This window comes from Pleurodeles waltl, chromosome 12 (assembly GCF_031143425.1).
Source record: "Pleurodeles waltl isolate 20211129_DDA chromosome 12, aPleWal1.hap1.20221129, whole genome shotgun sequence".
In the NCBI taxonomy this organism is placed as follows: Eukaryota; Metazoa; Chordata; class Amphibia; order Caudata; family Salamandridae; genus Pleurodeles; species Pleurodeles waltl.
Window position 1 is genome coordinate 215,009,344 of NC_090451.1, and position 23,524 is coordinate 215,032,867.

A 23,524-nucleotide genomic window follows, 5' to 3' on the forward strand; every position below is an offset into this window, starting at 1 on the left:
TTACAATGGAGGGGGCGTACAAGTTAAGAGCGGAACATGTTTCACATTATAAACAACATGTTCCCCGAGTCACTAGACGAAAAATGACATTGTCACAGGCCAGGCTGTAGCTGGGGAAAAAATGGAAAGTCAAATACAGATTCTACACTTTAATCTATGGCAAGTGACCTGTACAAGCAACAAACTACATTCAACGTTATTTTTTAAATGATAATCCAATCAAATGGTGGCCAGATTTTTTTTTTTTTTTTTTTTAAAAGGGAAAGTTTTACAAATTTACCCTAATCCTGCCTGAAGCTGCTGGATGCTAGTCTGCATTAGTTCTCCAGAAACTGCCCAGATTGTACTTGGCCTTAATTAGATGTGAAAGATGTGTGTAAACTGCTCCCAGAACAGATACAATGGCCTGGGACAGGATTTCTCTCCTTAGAAGGAAGCCAACCTGGGGTGGGCAGAATAATTTAGTTTACTTCAAAGGGTCTGCTCTGTCAAAATGTTAGGTGACACCTGGAAAGGCCTAGCATTTGTCTACATGGTCAGGCTGGCCCCAAAACCAGTGGGAGGTAATCTATCCACAGAACCGGTTTTGAGTGACCACTGAGGAGGGTACTGCTTGTTACCCACACCACACCTTTTGATTGGCACATATACTCTGCACAAGGGGAGACAGGTTCCCTATTTTGGATTTGGAAATTGAGGGGTACTGTGGTAAAGTTTGAAGAAAGTGATGAAAAATTGGGTAGGATTGCTCTCAGGAACGTTTACCCGAACTGACTAGGGAACGCCCAGGAGTCACCACTCCCCACTAGCAGGGCCCAGGCATAAATGTAGCACCTCAAGGTACCATTCTCAGAACTCTTTCTGGATCTACGAAGATCAGAAGAGGGCTGGACCTGTTGACTGTCATTCGAGAAGAGACTTGAAGGACTGGAACTGTTCTGCCTTGTAACCAAGACAAAGAAATAGACTCCAGAGGTCCGTTAGCTGACCACCTCTGTGGCTACAGGCACACAACATGTTGCAAGAGGCTTTTTATACTGATCTATGCAGCCGACAGTGGAATCTGAACCTGTATTGGACTTTGCTGTTGTGTGCTGCCTGCCACAGCTGAGTCTGTAAGTGTCTCTCATGAGGTCATGGGGCCCTAGAAGTATTCTTCTGTGACTTTTTGGGCACCAAAAGAAAGTTTGAAAACGTTTGAATTCCTTTCCTTCAGAGTACCAGAGCCTCAGTAAGACCTTCCAGAAAACATATCCAACTCACAGTACTACAATGTGTTATTGAATTTTAGCTTTGTTTTGGTCACAGCTTCACCACCTTCGAAAAAAATGACAGTGCCCCATTCAGCACTGGGACTTACAAAAAAAAAAATCAGCAAGAAATCTTAAAAGCTCCTGCAGAACAAACAGCATTATGCATCCGGCCTTCGGTTCGATGGCAGTGGCTGCAACTTCAGCAGCATCCTGTGTGGGGAGGATGTTCCTTCTCAAAAAGTCACATACTGGATTGTGACTTGGAAGAAATGTCAACTTTGTCACTTTCTTGAACAAAAATAAAAAAAAAGTCCCTTTCTGAAGAGGGACTGAGAAACGTTGTCAAACTGTTTCCTTTCCAGACTTTCACTATGATCAATTCACTTGGTTTATCTGAGCTGTGCTCCATCATGGTTGGTCTCAAATTGTACCTAGTTTCTGGGCTACCCCAGCCGTTGACTATCATTAGCTCCTGTTAGAATGAAAATGTCACTTACCCAGTGTACATCTGTTCGTGGCATCAGTCGCTGAGATTCACATGGTCTGCATAGCTCGCCATCTGGTGTTGGGTCGGAGTGTTACAAGTTGTTTTTCTTCGAAGAAGTGTTTTCGAGTCACTGGACCGAGTGACTCCTCCATCTGTGCTCATTGCGCATGGGCGTCGACTCCATCTTCGATTGTTTTCCCCGCAGAGGGTGAGGTAGGAGTTGTACTATAGTAATAGTGCCCGCGCAATGAAATGTGTAAGTATGTACCTATTAAAGGTTTAAATAATATATATACAAATGTACAAAATTGAAGGTAACTTCTGAACTGCTACAGCCTTCCGGGGAGGTGGGTGGGCCCATGTGAATCTCAGCGACTGATGCCACGAACAGATGTACACTGGGTAAGTGACATTTTCAGTTCGATGGCATCTGTCGCTGTAGATACACATGGTCTGCATAGACTAGTAAGCAGTTATTTCCCCATAAGCGGTGGTTTAGCCTGTAGGAGTAGAAGTTGTCTGAAATAGAGTTCTTAATACAGCTTGACCTACTGCAGCTTGTTGTGCGGATAGCACATCTATACAGTAGTGTTTGGTGAATGTGTGAGGCGTAGACCATGTGGCTGCCTTACATATTTCATGCATTGGGATGTTTCCTAAAAAGGCCATTGAAGCACCTTTTTTCCTTGTTGAATGTGCCCTGGGAGTAATGGGCAGTTGTCTTTTTGCTTTAAGGTAGCAGATTTGGATGCATTTAACAATCCATCTGGCTATACCTTGTTTTGATATTGGGTTACCTGCATGAGGTTTTTGGAATGCAATAAATAGCTGTTTAGTCTTTCTGATGTTCTTCGTTCTGTCAATGTAGTACATTAATGCTCTTTTGACATCTAATGTATGTAGTGCTCTTTCAGCCACAGAATCTGGCTGTGGGAAAAAAACTGGTAGTTCTACCGTTTGATTTAGATGGAACGGTGAAATAACTTTTGGTAAAAATTTTGGATTAGGTCGTAGGACGACCTTATTTTTATGTATTTGTATAAAAGGTTCCTGTGTTGTGAACGCTTGAATTTCACTTACTCTTCTCAGAGATGTAATGGCGATGAGAAAGGCAACTTTCCAGGTTAGGAATTGTATTCCGCAAGAGTGCATGGGTTCGAAAGGTGGGCCCATGAGTCTTGTTAGGACCACGTTTAGGTTCCATGAAGGAACAGGTGGTGTTCTTGGTGGTATAATTCTTTTAAGACCTTCTATGAATGCTTTGATGACTGGTATCCTATACAAGGAAGTTGAATAGGTAGTCTGCAGGTATGCAGATATTGCTGCAAGGTGTATTTTAATAGAAGAGAAGGCTAGCTTTGCTTTTTGTAAATGGAGCAAGTAATTTACTATATGTTTTGGAGTTGCGTCTAGTGGTTGTATCTGATTATGATGGCAGTAACAAACAAATCTTTTCCACTTACTTGCGTAGCAGTGTCTAGTGGATGGCCTTCTGGCCTGCTTTAAGACTTCCATACACTCTTGGTTAAGTTGTAAGTGTCCGAATTCTATGATTTCAGGAGCCAGATTGCTAGATTCAGCGATGCTGGATCTGGGTGTCTGATCTGTTGGTTGTGTTGCGTTAACAGATCTGGTTTGTTGGGCAGTTTGATGTGGGGTACTACAGATAGATCTAGCAGTGTTGTGTACCAGGGTTGTCTTGCCCACGTTGGTGCTATTAAAATGAGTTTGAGTTTGTTTTGACTCAATTTGTTTACTAGATAAGGGAGGAGAGGGAGAGGAGGAAAAGCGTAAGCAAATATTCCTGACCAGTTCATCCATAGGGCATTGCCTTGGGATTGCTTGTGTGGGTATCTGGACGCGAAGTTTTGGCATTTTGCGTTCTCTTTTGTTGCAAATAAGTCTATTTGAGGTGTTCCCCAGAGTGTGAAGTAGGTGTTCAGAATTTGTGGGTTGATTTCCCATTCGTGGACTTGCTGGTGATCTCGAGAGAGATTGTCTGCCAGTTGATTCTGGATCCCTGGAATAAACTGTGCTATTAGGCGAATTTGATGGTGGATTGCCCACTTCCATATGTTTTGAGCTAATAAGCTTAACTGCGTTGAATGTGTTCCTCCTTGTTTGTTTAGATAATACATCGTTGTCATGTTGTCTGTTTTGACAAGGATGTATTTGTGGGTTATGATTGGTTGGAAAGCTTTTAGTGCTTGAAAAACTGCTAATAATTCTAGATGATTTATATGCAGTTTTGTTTGATTTATGTTCCATTGTCCTCTTATGTTGTGTTGATTGAGATGTGCTCCCCACCCTGTCATGGAAGCATCTGTTGTTATTATGTACTGTGGCACTGGGTCTTGGAAAGGCCGCCCTTTGTTTAAATTTATACTGTTCCACCATAGAAGCGAGAGGTAAGTTTGGCGGTCTATTAACACCAGATCTAGAAGGTGACCCTGTGCTTGAGACCACTGTGAGGCTAGGCACTGTTGTAAGGGCCTCATGTGCAGTCTTGCGTTTGGGACAGTGGCTATGCATGAGGACATCATGCCTAGGAGCTGTAGTATTGTTCTTGCTTGTATTGTTTGATTTGGAGACATGTGTTGAATGACTCTGTTGAAATTGTGAATTCTTTGTGGAGTTGGCGTTGCTACTCCTTTTGTCGTGTCTATTATGGCTCCTAGATATTGCTGTACTTTGCTTGGCTGAATGTTGGATTTTGCAAAGTTGACGGTGAACCCTAGTTTGTAGAGGGTTTGTATGACTTGATTTGTGTGGTTTGAGCATTGTATGAGCGAACTGGTTTTGATTAGCCAGTCGTCTAGATACGGGAATACATGTATTTGCTGCCTTCTGATGTGTGCAGCGACTACTGCTAGGCATTTTGTGAATACCCTTGGAGCGGTTGTTAAACCGAAAGGCAATACTTTGAATTGGTAATGTATTCCTTTGAATACAAACCTTAGATATTTTCTGTGTGATTGATGTATTGGTATATGGAAATATGCGTCTTTGAGGTCTAGGGTTGTCATGTAGTTGTGTTTTTTGAGCAATGGTAACACTTCTTGTAGTGTGACCATGTGAAAGTGGTCTGATTTGATGAATGTGTTTACTACTCTGAGGTCTAGAATTGGTCTCAGTGTTTTGTCCTTTTTTGGTATCAAGAAGTACAGTGAATAAACTCCTGTGTTTATTTGTGTGCTTGGTACTAATTCTATTGCATCTTTTTGCAGTAGTGCTTGAACTTCTATCTCTAGAAGCTGTGAATGGTGTTTTGATAAATTTTGTGATTTTGGTGGTATGTCTGGAGGGAATTGCAGGAATTCTATGCAATAACCATGTTGGATAATTGCTAGGACCCATGTGTCTGTAGTTATTTCCTCCCATGCTTCGTAATATTGACCTATCCTTCCCCCCACTGGTGTTGTGTGGGGGGGGTGAGTGACGTGTGAGTCACTGCTTGTTGGTAGTGGTTTTGGGGCTTTGAAATCTTCCTCTATTCCTAGGGAATTGCCCTCCTCTATACTGGCCCCGAAAGCCTCCCCTGTACTGTCCCTGGTAGGTGGACGGTGCGGACTGTGAGGTACTGGCTTGTGTGGCCTGACCCCGAAACCCTCCTCTAAAAGGTGTTTTGCGGAAGGTGGTATAAGATCCTCTGCTCTGCGGGGAGTAGAGTGCGCCCATGGCCTTGGCAGTGTCAGTGTCCTTTTTGAGCTTTTCTATGGCTGGGTCGACCTCCGGACCGAACAGAAGTTTTTCGTTTACTGGCATGTTAAGTACTGCCTGCTGAATTTCTGGCTTGAATCCAGACGTTCTGAGCCATGCGTGCCTACGGATGGTAACCGACGTATTAATGGTCCTTGCGGCTGTGTCTGCTGCATCCATAGAGGAGCGTATTTGATTGTTGGAGATGTTTTGACCCTCCTCAACAACCTGTTTTGCTATTTTTTGTAGATCTTTTGGGAGATGTTCAATGAGATGCTGCATCTCATCCCAGTGGGCTCTGTCGTATCGCGCTAGCAGCGCTTGTGAGTTTGCGATGCGCCACTGGTTTGCTGCCTGGACAGCGACCCTCTTCCCGGCTGCATCGAACTTTCTGCTTTCTTTATCTGGGGGAGGTGCATCCCCAGAAGTGTGTGAATTTGCCCGTTTTCTGGCAGCCCCTACCACCACAGAATCTGGTGGCAGCTGAGAGGTGATGAATACAGGGTCCGTAGGAGGCGCCTTATACTTTTTGTCCACTCTAGGCGTTACTGCCCTACTTTTAACTGGCTCCTTGAAGATCTCCTTTGCATGGCGTAGCATGCCTGGGAGCATAGGCAGGCTTTGGTAGGAGCTGTGGGTGGAGGAGAGGGTGTTAAATAAAAAGTCATCCTCTACTTGTTCAGAGTGTAGTTCCACATTATGGAACTGAGCTGCTCTAGCCACCACTTGTGAATAGGCTGTGCTGTCCTCAGGTGGTGATGGCCTAGTTGGGTATGTGTCTGGGCTGTTATCAGACACTGGTGCATCGTACAAGTCCCACGCGTCTTGATCTTGGTCGTCGTGGCTCATGGCGGTGTGAGCTGGCGAATGTGACGGGGTGTAAGTTGGCGAAGCCGGAGTTACAGGTGGAGGCGAGGGAGGAGGTGTTACCGTCTTTGCTGTTTGTTGCTGAGGAGCCTCTCGTGCTCCAAACTGAAGTGTTCTCTTTCTTTTGACAGGTGGAAGGGTACTGATCTTCCCTGTCCCCTGCTGAATAAAGATACGCTTTTGCGTGTGATCCACTTCAGTGGATTGCATTTCTTGTTCGAATCTGTGTCTTTTCATTTGTGAAGACATAGAATGTTCTTCAGTATAGGAGCCTGAAACTGGGTCTGTTGGTGCTTTTTTCGGCTCCGAAAACCCTGTTGTTTGTTTTTTCGGCTCCGAGGTAACCTTCCTCTTCTTCTGTGCCGAAAAATCTTGGCCTCTATGGTCTTCGGCGCCACTGTCTCGGCGTCGATCCGTGTCGACACCGAACTCTCGGTGTCGATGCTTCTCTTTAGCACTCTCTCGGTCCCGAGGAGGCTGCGTGCCGGTGTCTCGACCGGAGTCGGACGATCTCGACACTGAATGGGCCTTTTTCGGTGCCGATTGTTGGTCACCGTGAATTTGGGTTGAGCCATGGCCGGTTGGCAGTGGAGTCCCCTGGGCCTTTTTGCCTTTTTCAATTTCTGATCTCGACGTCTTACTCACAGTTTTTGTATTGTCGAGTTCGTCGGAGTCTGAATCCTGGATGGAAAAGGATTCCTCCTGTTCCTCTTCTGTCTCGAACTGCCGATGCTCCTTTGGCGTGGACGCCATCTGCAGTCTTCTCGCTCGACGGTCGCGCAGAGTTTTTCGGGACCGGAACGCCCGACAGGCCTCACAGGATTCTTCGCTGTGCTCGGGTGACAGGCACAGGTTACAGACCGAGTGTTGGTCCGTATAGGGATATTTGTTGTGGCATTCAGGGCAGAATCGAAACGGGGTCCGTTCCATCGGCGTTGTTCTCCACGCGGTCGGGCCGACTAGGCCCCGACGGTGTGCCGAAATCTACCCCGAAGGGCACCGAAGCGCTTCGATGTTCAATGCGTCGTCGTATGTGTTTATCTCGAACCGGATCGCAACGATACCGTCGAAAATCTTCCGTTTTCAGCTATCTTTCCGTTCCGAAACTCGGAGCGACAGGAACACTTCCGAACCCAATGGCGGAAAGAAAACAATCGAAGATGGAGTCGACGCCCATGCGCAATGAGCACAGAAGGAGGAGTCACTCGGTCCAGTGACTCGAAAACACTTCTTCGAAGAAAAACAACTTGTAACACTCCGACCCAACACCAGATGGCGAGCTATGCAGACCATGTGTATCTACAGCGACAGATGCCATTGAACATGGGGTTTCTGGCTGGCTAGGTTATGCACCTAAGCCAGGCAGAACCCACCCACTCACTATCCTCACCACAAAGGAAACACAACACCAAGTTATATAAAAATAAACTGTATTGTACACAACATCATTAGACCAAACACATGTCAGTAATACCCTGCTACCCAAGCAATACTCAGAAGGTTACATAATACTGTTACTCTGCAGAAATCAGCAGTAGTCAAACATAACACACAGGTTACTTATTATTCTGCAACATAAGCAGTAGTCCGGAATCACAATACTAGAGAAATACACTTGTCATAGAAATATCATGAATGCCAATATCAGGAACATTAGAAAGCATATGGCAAGTCATAAAACATATCAGCATGTCATGTTCATAAAAGGAACGTCAGCATATATATGTCACATCACACCAAGAATAGATAAGCATAACTGTCCCAGTAAGCCCGTAACAGGAACATCAGGAATATGTACAGCTAGATTTAAGCGCTGCATTTGATACAGTCAACCATGGACTACTCATTCAAAGAATTGAAAAAAGTGGGATCAAAGGCCTGGCACTCAAATGGTTGAGGTCTTTTCTGCAAAATAGATCCTTTCAAGTCTTGGATCGCTCTTTCTTCTCAGATCAGTTTAGATTTCAATGTGGAGTTCCACAGGGCTCATCTCTGAGCCCCACTCTTTTTAATATTTATATGACTCCCCTGGCAGAGGTCGTAGAACCTTTTGGAGTATCTCTGGTATCATATGCGGATGATACGCAGCTGGTGGTCTCCATTTCCTCCAATAAGGATGTCGATAACTCAGTTTTGCCTGAATGCCTACAAGCGGTAGCTTCCTGGATGACAGATAGCAGGCTTCAACTCAATGAAGAAAAGACGGAAATAATGTTTTTGGGAAAATTGGCCAACCCGGCAAAGAGTATTTTGCCAGTAATACATTTAGATTATATACCCCCACCGAAAGACCAGATTAAAGCTTTGGGAGTCTGGTTGGATACCAAACTTACCCTAGACTATCAGGCCAGGAGAATTTCAGCCACCTGTTTTGGAATACTGAAGTTACTTCGTAAGGTAATTGGCTTGCTTCCGCCCTTGACCAAAAGACTTGCAGTACAAGCCCTGATTTTATCCAGGTTAGATTACAGAAATAGTCTCTTCCTGGGATATCCAGGTTATGTGGTTAATAAATTACAGGTGGTTCAAAATGCGGCAGCCCGACTGTTGTTTAATCTGCCTAGGTCCACATCGGCTAAGAAAGCTTTGACTGAATTGCATTGGCTCCCAGTAGTGAAAAGGTTAAAGTTTAAGGCGCTGTGTATTTTTCACAGATCTTTATATAAAGGGGCTCCTCACCATTTAAAATCATTAGTTTCATTCTACACACCTACGAGGGTCTTGAGATCGTCCTCCAAAGCCCTGGTAGTGATCCCTAAAGTTAAGAGAATATCTTGGGGAGGAAGATCCTTGAAGTACCAGGGAGCCAAACTCTGGAACTCTCTGCAGCTAACATTCGTATGATGAGCCAGGAGATAGAATTTCGGAAGGCCATTAAAACTTGGCTATTCAAACAGCAAGGCAGTATTATTCTCTCTACGGAGGCGGTAAGATTCCTCCAGTTTGTTTTGTCTTCTAGTCTGATCAGCGCTACGAGGCCTCCGGGTAGTTTTGCGCTATAAAAGAACTAGTAACATAACATAACATAAGGAGTACCTGTTTTGATGATGCAAAGGCACCTCCAGTCCTCAGAGGTAAAATAAAGGGGCCCCCCGGCGCTCCTCTGTGCAAAACAGGGGCCTTGTGGTGATTTGAGGGGGGCAGCAGGCACCCCCTCTGTTTTCATACAGGGGCCCCTCCTGGGGCCCACACCCGAACTAGGGCAACCACTGTCTCTGCCAGCCCCCTGGGGCCATGACTGGCCCTCCTGGGGGGATGGGGCGATTGAGGAGAACAAGAGGGAACAACCAGGAAGGGAGTCCAAGAGCACGGGTTACCTCCAATGAGGCTTCCGCCCTGCCCCTATTCCTCCTCACTTCGTGGGGGGCCAACGACAACAGGGGCACCCTGGCAGGGAAAGGGTCCAGCGGCTCAGGGGAGCCTCTGATGGGGGAGAGAGGCGGCGGCGAGACAAAAGACCTCAGATAAAGGCTTGACCCTTGAAAGCAGCGACAACTTCCACCCAACCACTCCCCCCCACTTAGATGCCTGCATTCAGCGCGGTGCGCGAATTTCCCCTCGGGCCACAGAGGTGACCTTGATACCAAGAGTAGATGCCGGCTGGTGCCCCGAGAATGCTCCTCGGAGCATGCTTCGCCCCAGGGGCACCGTTAGGAGCGCGCTTGCTCCATTCCTCACTTCCAGGTGCCCCGGGGGCACTTCCAGGAGCGTGCTTTTGACGTGCTCAGAGATTAACAAACGCCCGGGTCGGAAAGGTGATTTTTTTGAATCAGAAAAGCGCTTTCAAGCGCAAAATTATTTAAGGTCACATTGCTCCCCAGGCACTTTTAACCAATAAAGTAAGGCGCTCACAAGGTGCTAAGCTGCGCAAATAAAAAGCGTCTCCAGGCGCTATATCAGGAAAAGAGGCCCTCCTCATGCACTTCAGGCAGTTGCAGAGGTCGGGGGCCACAGCACCCTGCCCATGGGGGACACAGCAGATGGAGCACAGGGCGGCAGGGCCCAGCAGCAGGCCAGCACAAAGGGTGTGCAGGCAGTTGGCAGTTCCTCCAGGTGAGCAAACAGGTCACAGGTCAGCACAGCAGCAGCAGTCTAAGGCAGTGCCTGGTGAGTCCCTCCAGCATCGTTCTGTGTCAAGTCACAGGTAAGTTAAGTTTAGAGTGTCTCCAGATTGTGGGGGAAAACTAACCCTGTACTTATACTCAGTTTTGCAATGGTTTCACAATGAAAGGGAGAGGTGGTTCCAACCAGTTACAACTGGTTCTGGGAGTGTCCCCTTTCTCCTCCAGCACAGGCTCCAAACATCAGATGGGGGTAGACAACCCTTTTACGTAAGGCCAGGGCACAGCCTTTACAGATGCATGTGTGCCCCGCCTCCCCCTTCTCTAAGCCCAGGAAGACCATTCAAAATGCAGATGCACCTCTGTGACACCTCCACCCTCCCTGTGTACAGGCTGTCTGAAAAGTATGCATAAAGCACAACTGTCACTCTGCGCACAGGTGGATTGGAGTCAAGCTGCAAAACACCAGAGTCATAAGCACAGAGAAATGCTCACTTTCTTGAAGTGGCATTTCCGTAATAGTAATAAAAAATCCACGTACACCATTAAGCAGCATTTCACACTACCATTACAACCATACTAAACATGCCCACGCTACCCCTCATAAATCAGACAATACCCCCTAGACATAACGCAGGGCATTTCCAATGCAATCCTACGAGAAGGCAGCACTCACAACAGTGCGAAACCAAACAGGCTGTTTTTCACTACCAGGACACGCCACACAACCAGGCACATGTCCTGCCTTCTACATACATAGCACCCTGCCCATAGGGCAGCTAGGGCCTACCTTAGGGGTGACTTACATGTAGTAAAAGGGGAGTTCTGGGCCTGGCAAGTAAATTTAGTTGCCAGGTCCCTGTGGCAGCAAACTGCGCATGCAGGCCTTGCGCTAGCAGGCCTGAGACAGGTTTGAGAGGCTACTTCAGTGGGTGGCGCAAGCAGAGTTGCAGGCCCGCAAGTAGCATTTAATTTACAGGCCCTGGGTATAGAAATAGCACTGTACAAGGCCTTACAGGTAAATTAAATATGCCAATAAGGTTTAAGCCAATCATACCAACTTGAGAAGGAAGAGCACCTGCACTTTATCACTGATCAGCAGCAGTAAAGTGCTCAGAATCCTAGAGCCAACAGCGAGAGTTCAGAAAAAATAGGAGGAAGGAGGCAAAAAGTAAGGGGATGAACCCGCCAAAAAGGCCAGGTCCAAAAGCTCTTTGCACTTTTTGGTACTATTTTCACCTACACCTTTAAAAACCCATATCACTGGGGCCCCTGATTGGATATTTGTTGTTTTTGTTTCATTTTTCTGATTATTGATTACATTTTTCTCTAATTTTCTAATTTGGTTTGGATTTTTTATTGGTTGGTATTTCGACTTACTGTTTTGGTACTGGCCTAGGTTAAGCTTTCTGCTCTGTGCGTAACCATCAGAGAGTGAGCTCAGTTTAAATTAGTGAGTTAGAGGATTCACCCACCCCCAAACTATTCACTTTCTTACAACCGTTTATTGCATAATTGTGAAAATTTCTCTGCTTAAATACTTTATGATAAACCTTGTTACCTTTTCCAGCATACATTTTGTTAACTGGCTATTCAGGTGGTAGATTACTTCCAAGTGGGATGTAGCAATTCCTTATCAGTCAATCAAAAATTTTATGGTACACCTCATTCTGTGCCCCACCCAAAGAGATAATGGGTTGCTCCATTTCCAAAGCTTCACTGGCTGCTGGGGGCAACACGAATTAGACTCTGTGTTTACCGCCATCCCATATAGAAGAAACCTTTACATTTCAAAAATCTTATGTTATGAAATATAGGCCTGATCACTGACTTGGGTCTGCATCTGTCCATCTTTGAAAGCTGCCTCTTGTTAGAACTTTGAGCACCAGCAACACAATCTTATTTAGCTCACCCTTCAAATCTGGAACAATCTCGCCCTAATTCCTTCTGTTCAATCAACTCTGTTTTTAATCAAATAAATGTATTTTCCCAAATCCAGGTTCCTTCAGTTTCCAGATTGTGTGCACAAGTTATGACTGGTAAATTGGAAAACCCATGTGCAGTGTTGAAATGACTCAAGCAGGCCCCTGTCAATGCTGAATTGGGGTCAGATTAGCACTGAAAATTAGATGTGATAGGATATTTTCTGTTAAAACGAAATTCCAATTTGTCCTAATGCGGTTAGCAATGCATGTGACATACTATTGCTACCCTTTACCAAGAATTCTAATTTTAGATTCTTATTATATATTCTGATGTTATTATCATATCTCTGGTGGTTTTATATGCTTATAGTGTTGTCAACAGTGTGAAAGCTACAGCACCTCAAAGAATGAGCAAGCCCAGTGTGCACACAACAAAAATAAAACAATTTTTGAATATCAAAGTCACCAAATAACAAGAAAATAGCTGGAAAACTGCTCACCTGGCCTCCATCACACTTGCAGGGATCTTGCCAGTGTTTTCATAAATATGAATTGCTTTCTCCACATCTTGGGCAGCTTGGAACTGTGGCTGATTCTTTAAGGTTATAGGAGTAAAAGGTGAAGATATTATCAATATTATGCATGTTGGAATTGTTAATGACAGCAAAGCGTGCACAGACAGACAAACAAACCAATGCAAAAAAAATATTTTGGGCTGTACTTGAGGGAGGCAGGAATAAAAACACCTCTTACCAAGAGTGTGATGCCAAGGTAGCCTGCCTCAGAAGGCAAGCTAGTCTCAAAAGTAGCCACAAGACATTGCTGCCCATTGCCCAAAGGGGGGGTTCCAGATTTGATGCTTTAGTAGCCAAGTTGTAGATTGTGGAACAAAGAGGCTCAGATTCAAATCCCATATGAGTGTTTTTCAGGTTGTGTGATACTGGGTTAGCCCCAGCAACAAGAACTATATGGATAGGTGTATATTCTGATGACTTGCGAGTTGGGGAGTCACAAAAAAACCTATGCTAACTACTGACAGAGCAGACATCTGGAAATACACTAAGCCAAATAAGATAGATCTATCTCCTGCCAAATACATGTATTTTTCTTCTTTCCCACCCAGTACCTTTAGGTTCAGTGTGAGACAGTGAGTGTGTCTTTCTCTGATCTAAGTGTCAGAGAAAGCCTTCATTGCAACCTATTTCTGCTAGTCTACCATCCATGCCTAAAGAAGAGCCTTAGAAATTATTTTAGGTTACCACAACACATTGCTTATTAAAGTGCTCTAACAGTTTCTGGCATTTTATTCAATACAATAAACAAAGAAAATCACAACCAATTTCTGCACTCAATAAAAATATATTTAAACGTTTCAGTCATCACTTTCCAGAGTTCTAAATAAAGGTAAAAACAATTAGTGTCAGCATGCTTTACAGTAGGACAACTTTACAGGCAAATATCTCATTACAAAGAACTAACTTAGAAATCAACTGTAGAGGCAGGATGTATTGCTACAAATAACTAACTATGAAGTTAATAAGTATCTTTGCATCCTAAGGTGCCACTTTACATGGACTGTATTTGTACTTACTTTAGGTGCGGCCACTCTATTCCCATTCCGCAATCAAAAGTGTTAGTACCCTTATTTATATATGCATGAATGCTCCAAACTCCGAGCGAGATGGTATACATTTCAGTGAAGGTTTCCTTACCTTCTAATATGCATAACGCTAGCTGTAAATGTGTTGTCCTATAAACTACATACATATGTCTGTCACTCATGCATTTCCCTCTCCTGGAATTATAATTCGGTCTTTGTGCCTTTTACATTTGGGGATCCATAACTGCTTTACTGTCAACAGTAACTCAACAATGTAGATGATATCACTACTAGGTAATTCCATGAACTATGTTTTAATCAGGTACAACAGTTTCAGGTGTAGCTCTAATGGGGGTAAAAGTAAAATTTCTGTTAATCATAGGCAAATACCAAGAACAAAAAAGTTCAAGCCCACGCAAAAGCTTCAGCTGGGGTGGCAGAATATAAAGTGAGAGCTCTTCTCCACACGTTCCTCAATACTGCAGAGTGAATATGAAATAAGTGGCAGCCACACTACTGCATTGTGATTAGCAAATAAAAAAATTAAAAAACCTTTGTGGCGTGAGTCTTTTTTTACTGTGCAACTATCTTGGTACTCGTATTCATCTAAATCTTATCAATGTGCTCATTAACTAATTGACTATTCATCTGTACCTGGTCAGATTTTTTTTTTTATTAATCAATCAATAAATCAATCAGTATTTGAAGAGCACAACACTATCAGCCCAGGAGGTATCTGGGCGCTGGGTTGTGAGGTCTCCATCGAAAAGCCAGGCCTTGAGTTTCTTTCTGAAGTCCACAAAGGAGGGTGCTGTATGGAGGTGAAAGGGCAGTTCTAGGTCTAGGCTGTGATGCAGGAGAAGGAATGGCCACCACAGCAACTGTGACGGATTTGGGCTGTGTGTGCAAGGGCTATTGAGGAGAAGAACAGATGTCTGGTGGGTTGATGGAAGTTCAGTCGGTGGTTGATGTAGGCAGGTCCTTGATCGTGCAAGACCTTATGGGCGTGTGTGAGGATCTTGTACTGGCATCTCATCTGGATGGAGAGCCAGTGGAGGTTTCTGAGGTTGGGGGGGGGGGGGGTGATGTGGGACTGTTTGGGGTGGTCCAGGATGAGTCTAGCTGCTGCGCTCTGGATGGTCTGGAGTTTTTTGAGGAGTTGGGTGGAGAAGCCGGAGTGCGTTGCCATAATTGGGGCGACTGGCGACGAAGGCCTTTGTGACAGTTTTCCTGGTGTTGACTGGGATCCATCTGAAGAATCTGCAGAGCATGCAGAGGGTGTGGAAGAAGGCAGCAACTCAGTTGATTTGTCGTTTCGCTTCGTGGTCAGTTCGCTGGCGAGATGATGCCCAGGTTGTGTGATTGAACTGTTGGCGTGGGCGTGGGTCTGAGTTTGGCTGGCCACCAGCTGTGGTTCCATATGGATGCGTTTCTCCCAAAGACCAGTACTTCTGTTTTGTAGGAGTTGAGTTTGAGGCAGTTTGCTTTCATCCAGTTAGCTAGGTTGGTCATGGCGTACGGAGATGAAGGAAGGCAGTCGGATGCACTGAGTAAGTCCTGTCAGGAAGGACGCGATCCATTTGAGGGCGTTTTCTTGTATGCCGATGTTGTGGAGTCTGTTGAGGATGGTGTGGTGTAATAGTGTTAAATGCTTCTGAGAGGTCAAGGAGGATCAGGGCAGCGGTCTCCCTGCAATTGCGGTTCCTTTTCGATTTGCCAGTGGTAGTCGCTAAGGGCTACTTTGTGGTTGGCTCGTTGGAATGGTTCATGGTAGATCACCAAAGTTTCTCCAGTTGGTAGCAGCTACGATTAGTGGATCTGAGCTCTGGGGTGTACCAGCTGGCTTGTCTTGAGGTTTTGTTTGTATTAGCTGGCCTCAGCAGGGCGACTCTGTAGGTGCATTCGGTGATCCAGGTGGCGAAGTTCTGGACTGCCTGTTATAGGTCTGATGAAGCTTTAGGTTGTAAGGTGCCGAGGTCCCGAGTTCAATGAGTCTCTGTTACCTTGCCCCAGCTGCTGTAGGAGTTGCTGTGGTGCCTGGTGATAGTGTGATGTGCGTCGGTGGAGTGAACTATGGTGTGCTCAGACCAGGGGAGTTCTGTGACGTGGCTGAAGTCGACTCCGTTGCTGGAGGTGAAGATGGGGTTGAGTGTGTCTGCCTTTATGGCCTGGGATCAGTGACCAGTTGGGTGAGGTCGATTTTGCTCACGTTCTACAGGAGAGTGGTGGAGTTGGCGTCGATGTGGAAATTAGGTCGCCAAGTAGGATATAGTGGTTGGAGTCGATGGCTAGAGGGGTGATGAAGTTGGGGATGGTGTCACAGAAGGCCAGTCGAGGTCCCGCGGGTCTGTATATTAGGGTGCCTCTTACCACTGTCTTGCCGTCAATTTGTAGTTGGAAGTTGAAGTGTTCCATGGGAGGTGTGGTGTCGCCGTCGGTGGCGATGGTGATGCATCGGATGGTTTCCTTGAAGATGATGCCTCCGCCATGTTTGTCGTGCGGTCTGTGTATCATCTTGTAGCCGCCGAGTGTTGCAGTGGCTATGCCGGAGTTCGAGGGGCAGTGGAGCCAGGTTTCAGTGAAGAAGGCTACGTTGGCGAAGAGGGACGTGATGGTGTCCCAGATTTCTATGGCCTGTTTGCAGAGGGATCAGGCATTGTGAAAGATGCACTGGAGTGGCTCCGGGTAGTTTGTGGCCTTCTGTAGGGGTGTGGTGCAGGATCCAGTGTGAACTGGCGGTTCTGCTTTGCAAGAGACGCGGCAGGTGAAGGGTCCTTTGGTTGCTCGGGGATGAGGTGCAGCAGTTGCTGTTGTGGCGCCCCGGTTTCAGTGCCAGGAGCACCTCGGCGGTGTAGCGGTGGATGGCAGGAGGGCCAGGATTCCTGCCGCTGGGCGTGGTCCACGAGTGGATGGGTGAGGATGGGCTTGCCTTTGGCGTGGCCGTGCTGCAGCCTCCATTAAAAAGGTTCTGTGGGGAGGGAGGGACAATGGTTGGCAGGAAAGGGCGAGAAGCGGGGCAGTAAAGGAGCAGAATTGGAACACTGAAGAACGATCAGAAGGATGCAAAAGTGTAGAAAAGGAGGAGCGAGAGTCAAAAGAGAAGAGCGAGCAAAGAGATGCAATAGTGCAGAAAACAGGCAGAAAGAGGCATAAGGCAAGAAAAGGACAGGAAGAGACAAAGACCGGGCAGCATATGTCAAGCAGTGAGAGGGTATCAGACTACAGCAAGCTGCACAGGAGACCAGTTGCAGGGGAAGCTGTCATGGGGACCTGCTCAACGGGGTCATGCTGCAGCCTCCATTAAGTAGGTCCTCGGGGGAGGGAGGGGCGCTGGGTGGCGGAAGGAGGGAAGGGGCGGGAAGCGAGAGGGCAAGGGAGCAGAATTGGACCAAGGGAGAAGAACAATCAGAAAAAGGCAAACGTGCAGAAAACGAGGAGAAAGAGGCAAAAAGGCAGCAAAGGATCAGAAACAGGCAAAAGGCAAGAATGAGAGAAAGAGGCAAAAATACAGAAAATAAGCAGAGAGCGGTAAAAGGCACAAGCGAGCACGAAAACGCAAAAGTGCAGAAAATGGGCAGAAAAAGCAGGGTGACTCTGTAGGTGCATTCGGTGATCCAGGTGGAGAAGTTCTGAACTGCCTTTTCTAGGTCTGATGAAGCTTTAGGTTGGAAGGTGCAAAATGCAGAAAATGAGCAGAGAGGATAAAAGGCAAAGGTGAGCAGAAAGATGCAAGAGTGCAGAAAACGGAAAGAAAGATGTAAAACGCAGGAAAAGAGCAGAAAGAGGCAAAGACAGAGCGGCAAGTGACAAGCAGCGAGAGGGTAGCAAGCTGGACAGAAGAACCTTCGCAGGTGGAGCTGGCACATTTAAATCAAATATAATTCCAAGTTAATAATATGCATAAGTCACCTGGAGCATTATGTTGCCAATGTTCCACCCCATGTATAATGGCAATTGCTGAAACCATCAGTTGATTTTCCTTGTCATGGTTCTTTAGTGTCAAATGTACACCGTAACCCCAATGGGAATATGGTCATGCTGGCTTAGACAATTCACATAACACACTGCTGATAATAGAGCATCACCTTAATGTGGTTGATTTAAAAATGTTCTATTCCCCATTTTGTGGGGGGGCAGGGGGACCGACATATACAACTCATCCTTGGATAACTGCTGAGTCCCAGACTTGTGGAAACATGACACCATACACCCCCTACTTAAGAAACCATCGCTGGACCCTGATCTGATTGAGAAATACAGACTTCTCGCTACTCCCAGGTGTCAGTAAAATTCTAGAAAATGCAATAAACAGCCACCTCTTTGAATTTCTGGAAGCAAACAACATACTGCACAGCACACAAACTCATGTTTGACATGTCTGCAGCACAGAAACAGAGCTCTTGATGGCTACAGATGATCTTAAAAAAGTTCTTGATCAGGAAGGTTTGCTGCACTTATTCTCCTTGTCTTAAGCACAGCATTTCACATAGTTTCCTATTCCACCTTACTGTGCAGACTGGAAGAAGCAGGCATCACAGGCAGCGCCCTAAAATGGCTGTTATCATTCCTAAACAATAGGAGCTTCCAAGTCAGCGAAGGACCTTTTCTTTCTGCAAATTATCAGCTAAAATGCAGACTGCTGCAGGGCTCCTCCTTCAGCTCCAAGCTTTTTAATTTGCACGTCCACCCCCTATCTGACATCATTTGTTCTCTAGACTTCATCATGGTGTCATACACGGACACCCAGATTATTGTGTCTCTGTCACCTAACTTAGGCTCCCTATCCGAAAAACTACTTGTGTCTGAAGCAGGTCGCTAACTGCATGGCGACCAGCTGTTTTAAATTAAACGGACAAAAAACTGAGGTCTTGGTAATCAGAAAAAAACGTGCACTGTGGGATCAACTCAACTGCCCCCCATCATTGGGTGATCGTCCACTACCCAAACTGGAAGTGAAAAGTCTGGGTGTCACACTGGACATACAGCTTACCATGCCTCAAAGGCAAAGAAAGTTGCAGCTTCTTGTTTCAGCCTCCTCGGAGCTCTGAGGAAGACTTTTAAATGGCTCTCTATGAAAGCGGGCAGAACAGTGGTTCAAGGTCTCAAACTATCTTACCTTGACTAGGGCAATTCTCTTTAATTAGGCAGCCCACATTCCGTCACTTTCCATCATCAAAAAACTGCAAGTCATCCAGAATGAAGTGGCTTGAACACTATAAAGTATACCCAAAACTCAGCTAGCTCACCCGGCTCTTACAACACTTCACTGGCTGGCAGTAAACAAAAGTATACAATTCTAACCTGTCCACAGAATCAAGAGGCAGAAACAGGGGCTTCTTGTCTGCTTATCTTGTCAGGAAACTTTGGAACTCCCTACCACCCAGCGTCCGGACAAACTACAATCTTCTAAGTTTCAGAAAGCACTCAAAACACATCTATTTGTCTGATGGCTCACTACTCAACCAAGGTCTCTTAGCAGTGGGAAGCCCATCTCGGATTGCCATGTGCTCAATAAAAACCCTTGATCAGAATAAAATGGCTCATCTTGATGTCTCGCAAAATCATTAAAACAAGCCACATCAAAGTCATCATGACTGGCGCCACACCTATCTGTCGGACAAGGTCACCATCTGGGTTGGCTCTAGAAACCAAGTTAACATCAAACAAAGATGTGTAAAAAGGAAAATAATAAGGCAACAGGACTTCTGCACCTAGGATGCAGTGAAATGCACCTACCATGACCACCCCAAGCTTACTCCAATTTAACAAACAGCTGAAATCCTGACTCCGTAAAGAAAACTATACCACAGCAAAGTAACAGTCCACTTCCACTCTCAGAACCAAATTACTCTTCTTACCACTTGTTGACTGTATGTAAGTACCAAAAAACTGTGGCTGTGCACGAAGTTCGCACCTCCTATACATATGTATACTGTAGTAAAACCAACACAGTCAATACATTAATATCAAGTAACAGAATGGGTGTCCAACTGGTAAGCATCCAGCCAATGAGGATGCAGATGATATAATTTGAAGTTGAAATGATACTTGAAAGTTCATAAGTATATACCAAGGCACACCATAAACGTAAAGATTCCAATTCAAAATTGATAATTGATGTGTAGTAGTGTTTTTATTCATCCAATTGTTCCATATAATGATATCCATCATACATCCAGAGAAACAACAGCCAACACATGTTTCATCAACATGACTTCCTCAAGGCTGTAAGGTATATTTACAAGAAAAATTATATTACTGTATACATATATACAAATCTACATGTATAGTACTATAATAGACAAAAAAAGGAAAAAGGAAACTAAAGGAAGGAAAGTTAGAAAACCAGTGATGCTAAAAAAGTGAAAAGACAAATCATCATCAATTGTGCACACCCAGAATGAACCATACATGCAGTGCCCTTTGTTACGCATAAGAGCAAATCGAGGAGTGTAGTATTACGAAATATTGAAGTTGAAAATCGATTTGGGTACCCGTGGTTAGTGCTACGTGATGAAATGATAGTACAAAGAAGTGCTGGCAAGGAAGACCATCAAAGTAGTAGTGAAGACGACTCCCCAGAGAGCCCATGTACGTGAGGTGAAATTAAGAGTAAAAAAAAAAAAAAGACGTCCTACCAAAAGGAAAATACGTTTCCAATTATCAAATGTTTCGAAGACACAATTCATTAGCACCAAAACGTCCTAATGATGCATTTCTTGAAATCATATAGTAGAAGCAGTAGAATTAAACAACAAACACAACCATGATAAGCCTACAGGAGAAGTAAAGACAACCATGGAGAACTGGTATAGAAACAAACACACCGACCAATAATCAAACAACTTATCCATATGAAGCCAAAAATATCAAAAAAACTAGAAAGGTCCTTCTCCCCTTACACAAGTAGTACCAAAAGTGGGCAGTAAATGTTACCCAGAACATATAAATTCTGCAACATCCGGCTATGGACAAGGTTGTATAAAATCTAGCGTATATCATATATTTAGTAAATGCCAATATCAGCATTATCAATGTAGTATACTTCTAAAGGCTTGTGAATATCCAAATTTGGAATTCATAAGCCATTCCAATGGCACATCTTAGACTGCTTACCTAAGTGACAAATATACAGGAAAAGAGAAAACCAAAGCAGACCGATATTATAATCCAAAATGGTCGCAAAGGTTGAACGATCGCTAGTGTGATAAACTAACCATCAATAATTACATGGCGTCCTGAGTATACGTATATCTTGAGAAGCCAATATGGCTCTGTATCAAAAAGTTATTGTAAAGTAAGTGGTGGTAATCATTTGTAAGATGTAAAGTCTGCTTCGAAATTTAACGTGGATACCTGTAAACAAAAGCTGTATGCATGAGAAAGCACACACGTCCCACTAAAAACATAGCATACTAAAGTAATTTTTCAGTCAGACCACGAAACGATTCCTGCTTTAACACTGAAACCATTTCAAATAAAGAAATCATTCTTGGACTAAGCGATGCCGGTACTAATTAATGCATCCCCGATCCCAACGTTACCTGTCAGAGCATAAGTATTTGTTCAAACGCCAAGTATCGGTATCGCGGGGTGCCGCCATATTCCTTCTTAAAAGCACACTCATTATAGTCATAGAAAGCGGACTTACCGCGATCAAAGAAACAGACGTAGGAGGGTAACCCTAGTCTCATTACGTTAGGTAAAAATACAAGCCAAGTCGTAACGAGCATAAAGAAAGGACTGGAAAGGACAAGCATGTCAATGCTGAATTATAAGCAATTAAACAAAGTCCTGAAAAATACGAAATGAATATCAAAAGTACAGAATATATCTATACATGAAAGCCCAAACGATTCCACAAGAAATTTAGTTAAGTGAATAGTAAAGCGCAAACAAAAGCAGATAGATGAGAAATCTGCACACAAAATATCACAATATATTGATCAACAATAAGAATCAAAGATTCGCATAGTCCAAATTTAAAAGGAGATATATGAGAGGGCTGCATTGTGGAGCACAAGACGATTGAATAGTCTAATCCCTAAATTACATCTAATGGTACATATGGTGTATTAAATATGTACGTACAATTGTATGCAATACATGAGCATTACAAGAAAACATGAAGATCCTTCTCTGTATTCAGCCCTTTTTCTACTGCTCTTAATTTTAGGATCCATTTGCTTCCCTAACAGCTCAGCATCAAAGTATTATTGCCACCTTGTGGACATACGCCCAATGTCTCAATACCATGTACTGAAATACCCAGAACTTATCCTGCTCCGTTTACGGAATTATAATGTGCTGCCAAAGGATAGTCTGGGCTATTGTTCTTAATAGCCCTAATGTGTTAAAGCCTCCGAGGCATATTCCTATACTTTATAACCAGTGTATTTGTTAGTTGCCTATTGTTGGCCTGTTTACTGTATATCAAAATGTGTACTGTTCTCACTGTTTTTCTCTCTTAGCGCAGTAGCAGGAAAGTTATGATGCTCCTTGGTGGCCGCTGTGTCATTTGATCATTTTGCCTCAAGAGAAGCATCGGGCTGGCATGCAGTGGTCTTCCAGCCGCTAGAGGGTGCACGCCAATCAAATACAGAGTCATGCACACATTTCCTTATTTCCCGCGGCTGGAGCACAATTCGGGGACTTTATAGGAAGCCTGTATCAATGCGCCCGGGCCTCAGAGTGCATGGATTAACAGCCCCTGCCTGCAAGTCTTTACGCCCCTTTTAAGAGTCTCTATTGGGAGTGGGTCTTTTCCAGGCAGAGTCTCTCTACATAGTGTGTGGGACACTTATCCAGGCAGCATTTAACCCCGCTGAGCCCTTGCAAATTCAACCAAAGGGCATGTGGTCTCCTGGGCTTTGCCCTGACTGACCATTTCTCTGCAGTATAATAATTCTTATATGCCTTCATATCCCCTTTTTAACCCTCGGCTTTAAACTACTCCCTGAAGAGATGGAGGAGTCTCAATATGGAAGAGCAGTCCATCTCCTACTTGCCAATTACAGATGAATTTTATGAGGCAAGGCATAATTCCATCCATATAGCGATGTCAGACACAGTGGCACCCTTAGTGCAGAAAGTGGCTGAACTATGCCTTAAACCCCTCTCTTCAAAGGAGAGAACTTCCTGGACCTCTAGTCCGCTTTCCCCTAGGGCCACTGGATGTGTGAACTCCAGAGAACACATACAAATGCACACATGACCACGGGTGAATCTGGATTCCCCTTTCAACCCTTCCCCGCCGCTCTTCTCCGAATTGGAGGCCACCCTCATTGATGTGGAGGTAGCAGAATTACTCTCAAAAGGAGCTGTCATTCCACTGACAGTCCATCCCACAGGCTCCCTCAGCAACCTATTTTTGGTAGATCAACATCCTACAATCAACCTTTGGGAGTTCAACAAGTGGTTGGTCTTCTGTCACTTCAAAATGGAAAGGATCCACCACCTTTGGGCTTCCTGAGACCCAGTGATTGGTTAGCAAGTCTAGATGTCAAGGACACCTACCTGGTGATCCTGATATCACCTCGACATCATCGGTTCTTGCAGTTCAGGTAGGGACTCCAGACCTTCAAGTTCACACGTCCTTTTGGCCTATTTTCTGAATCCTGGTGCTTCATCAA

At 44.8% G+C, this 23,524-nt stretch overlaps 1 protein-coding gene across 1 annotated transcript in view; it reads right to left on the bottom strand.

The window, feature by feature from the left end:
• Positions 1-23,524, bottom strand: part of FANCA (FA complementation group A) — a 701,003-nt gene that overhangs the window by 492,213 nt on the left and 185,266 nt on the right. Inside the window, exon 18 of the mRNA XM_069217268.1 lies at positions 12,793-12,887. Coding sequence (XP_069073369.1) covers positions 12,793-12,887 — 95 coding nt within the window. The remainder of the gene's footprint in view (positions 1-12,792; positions 12,888-23,524) is intronic.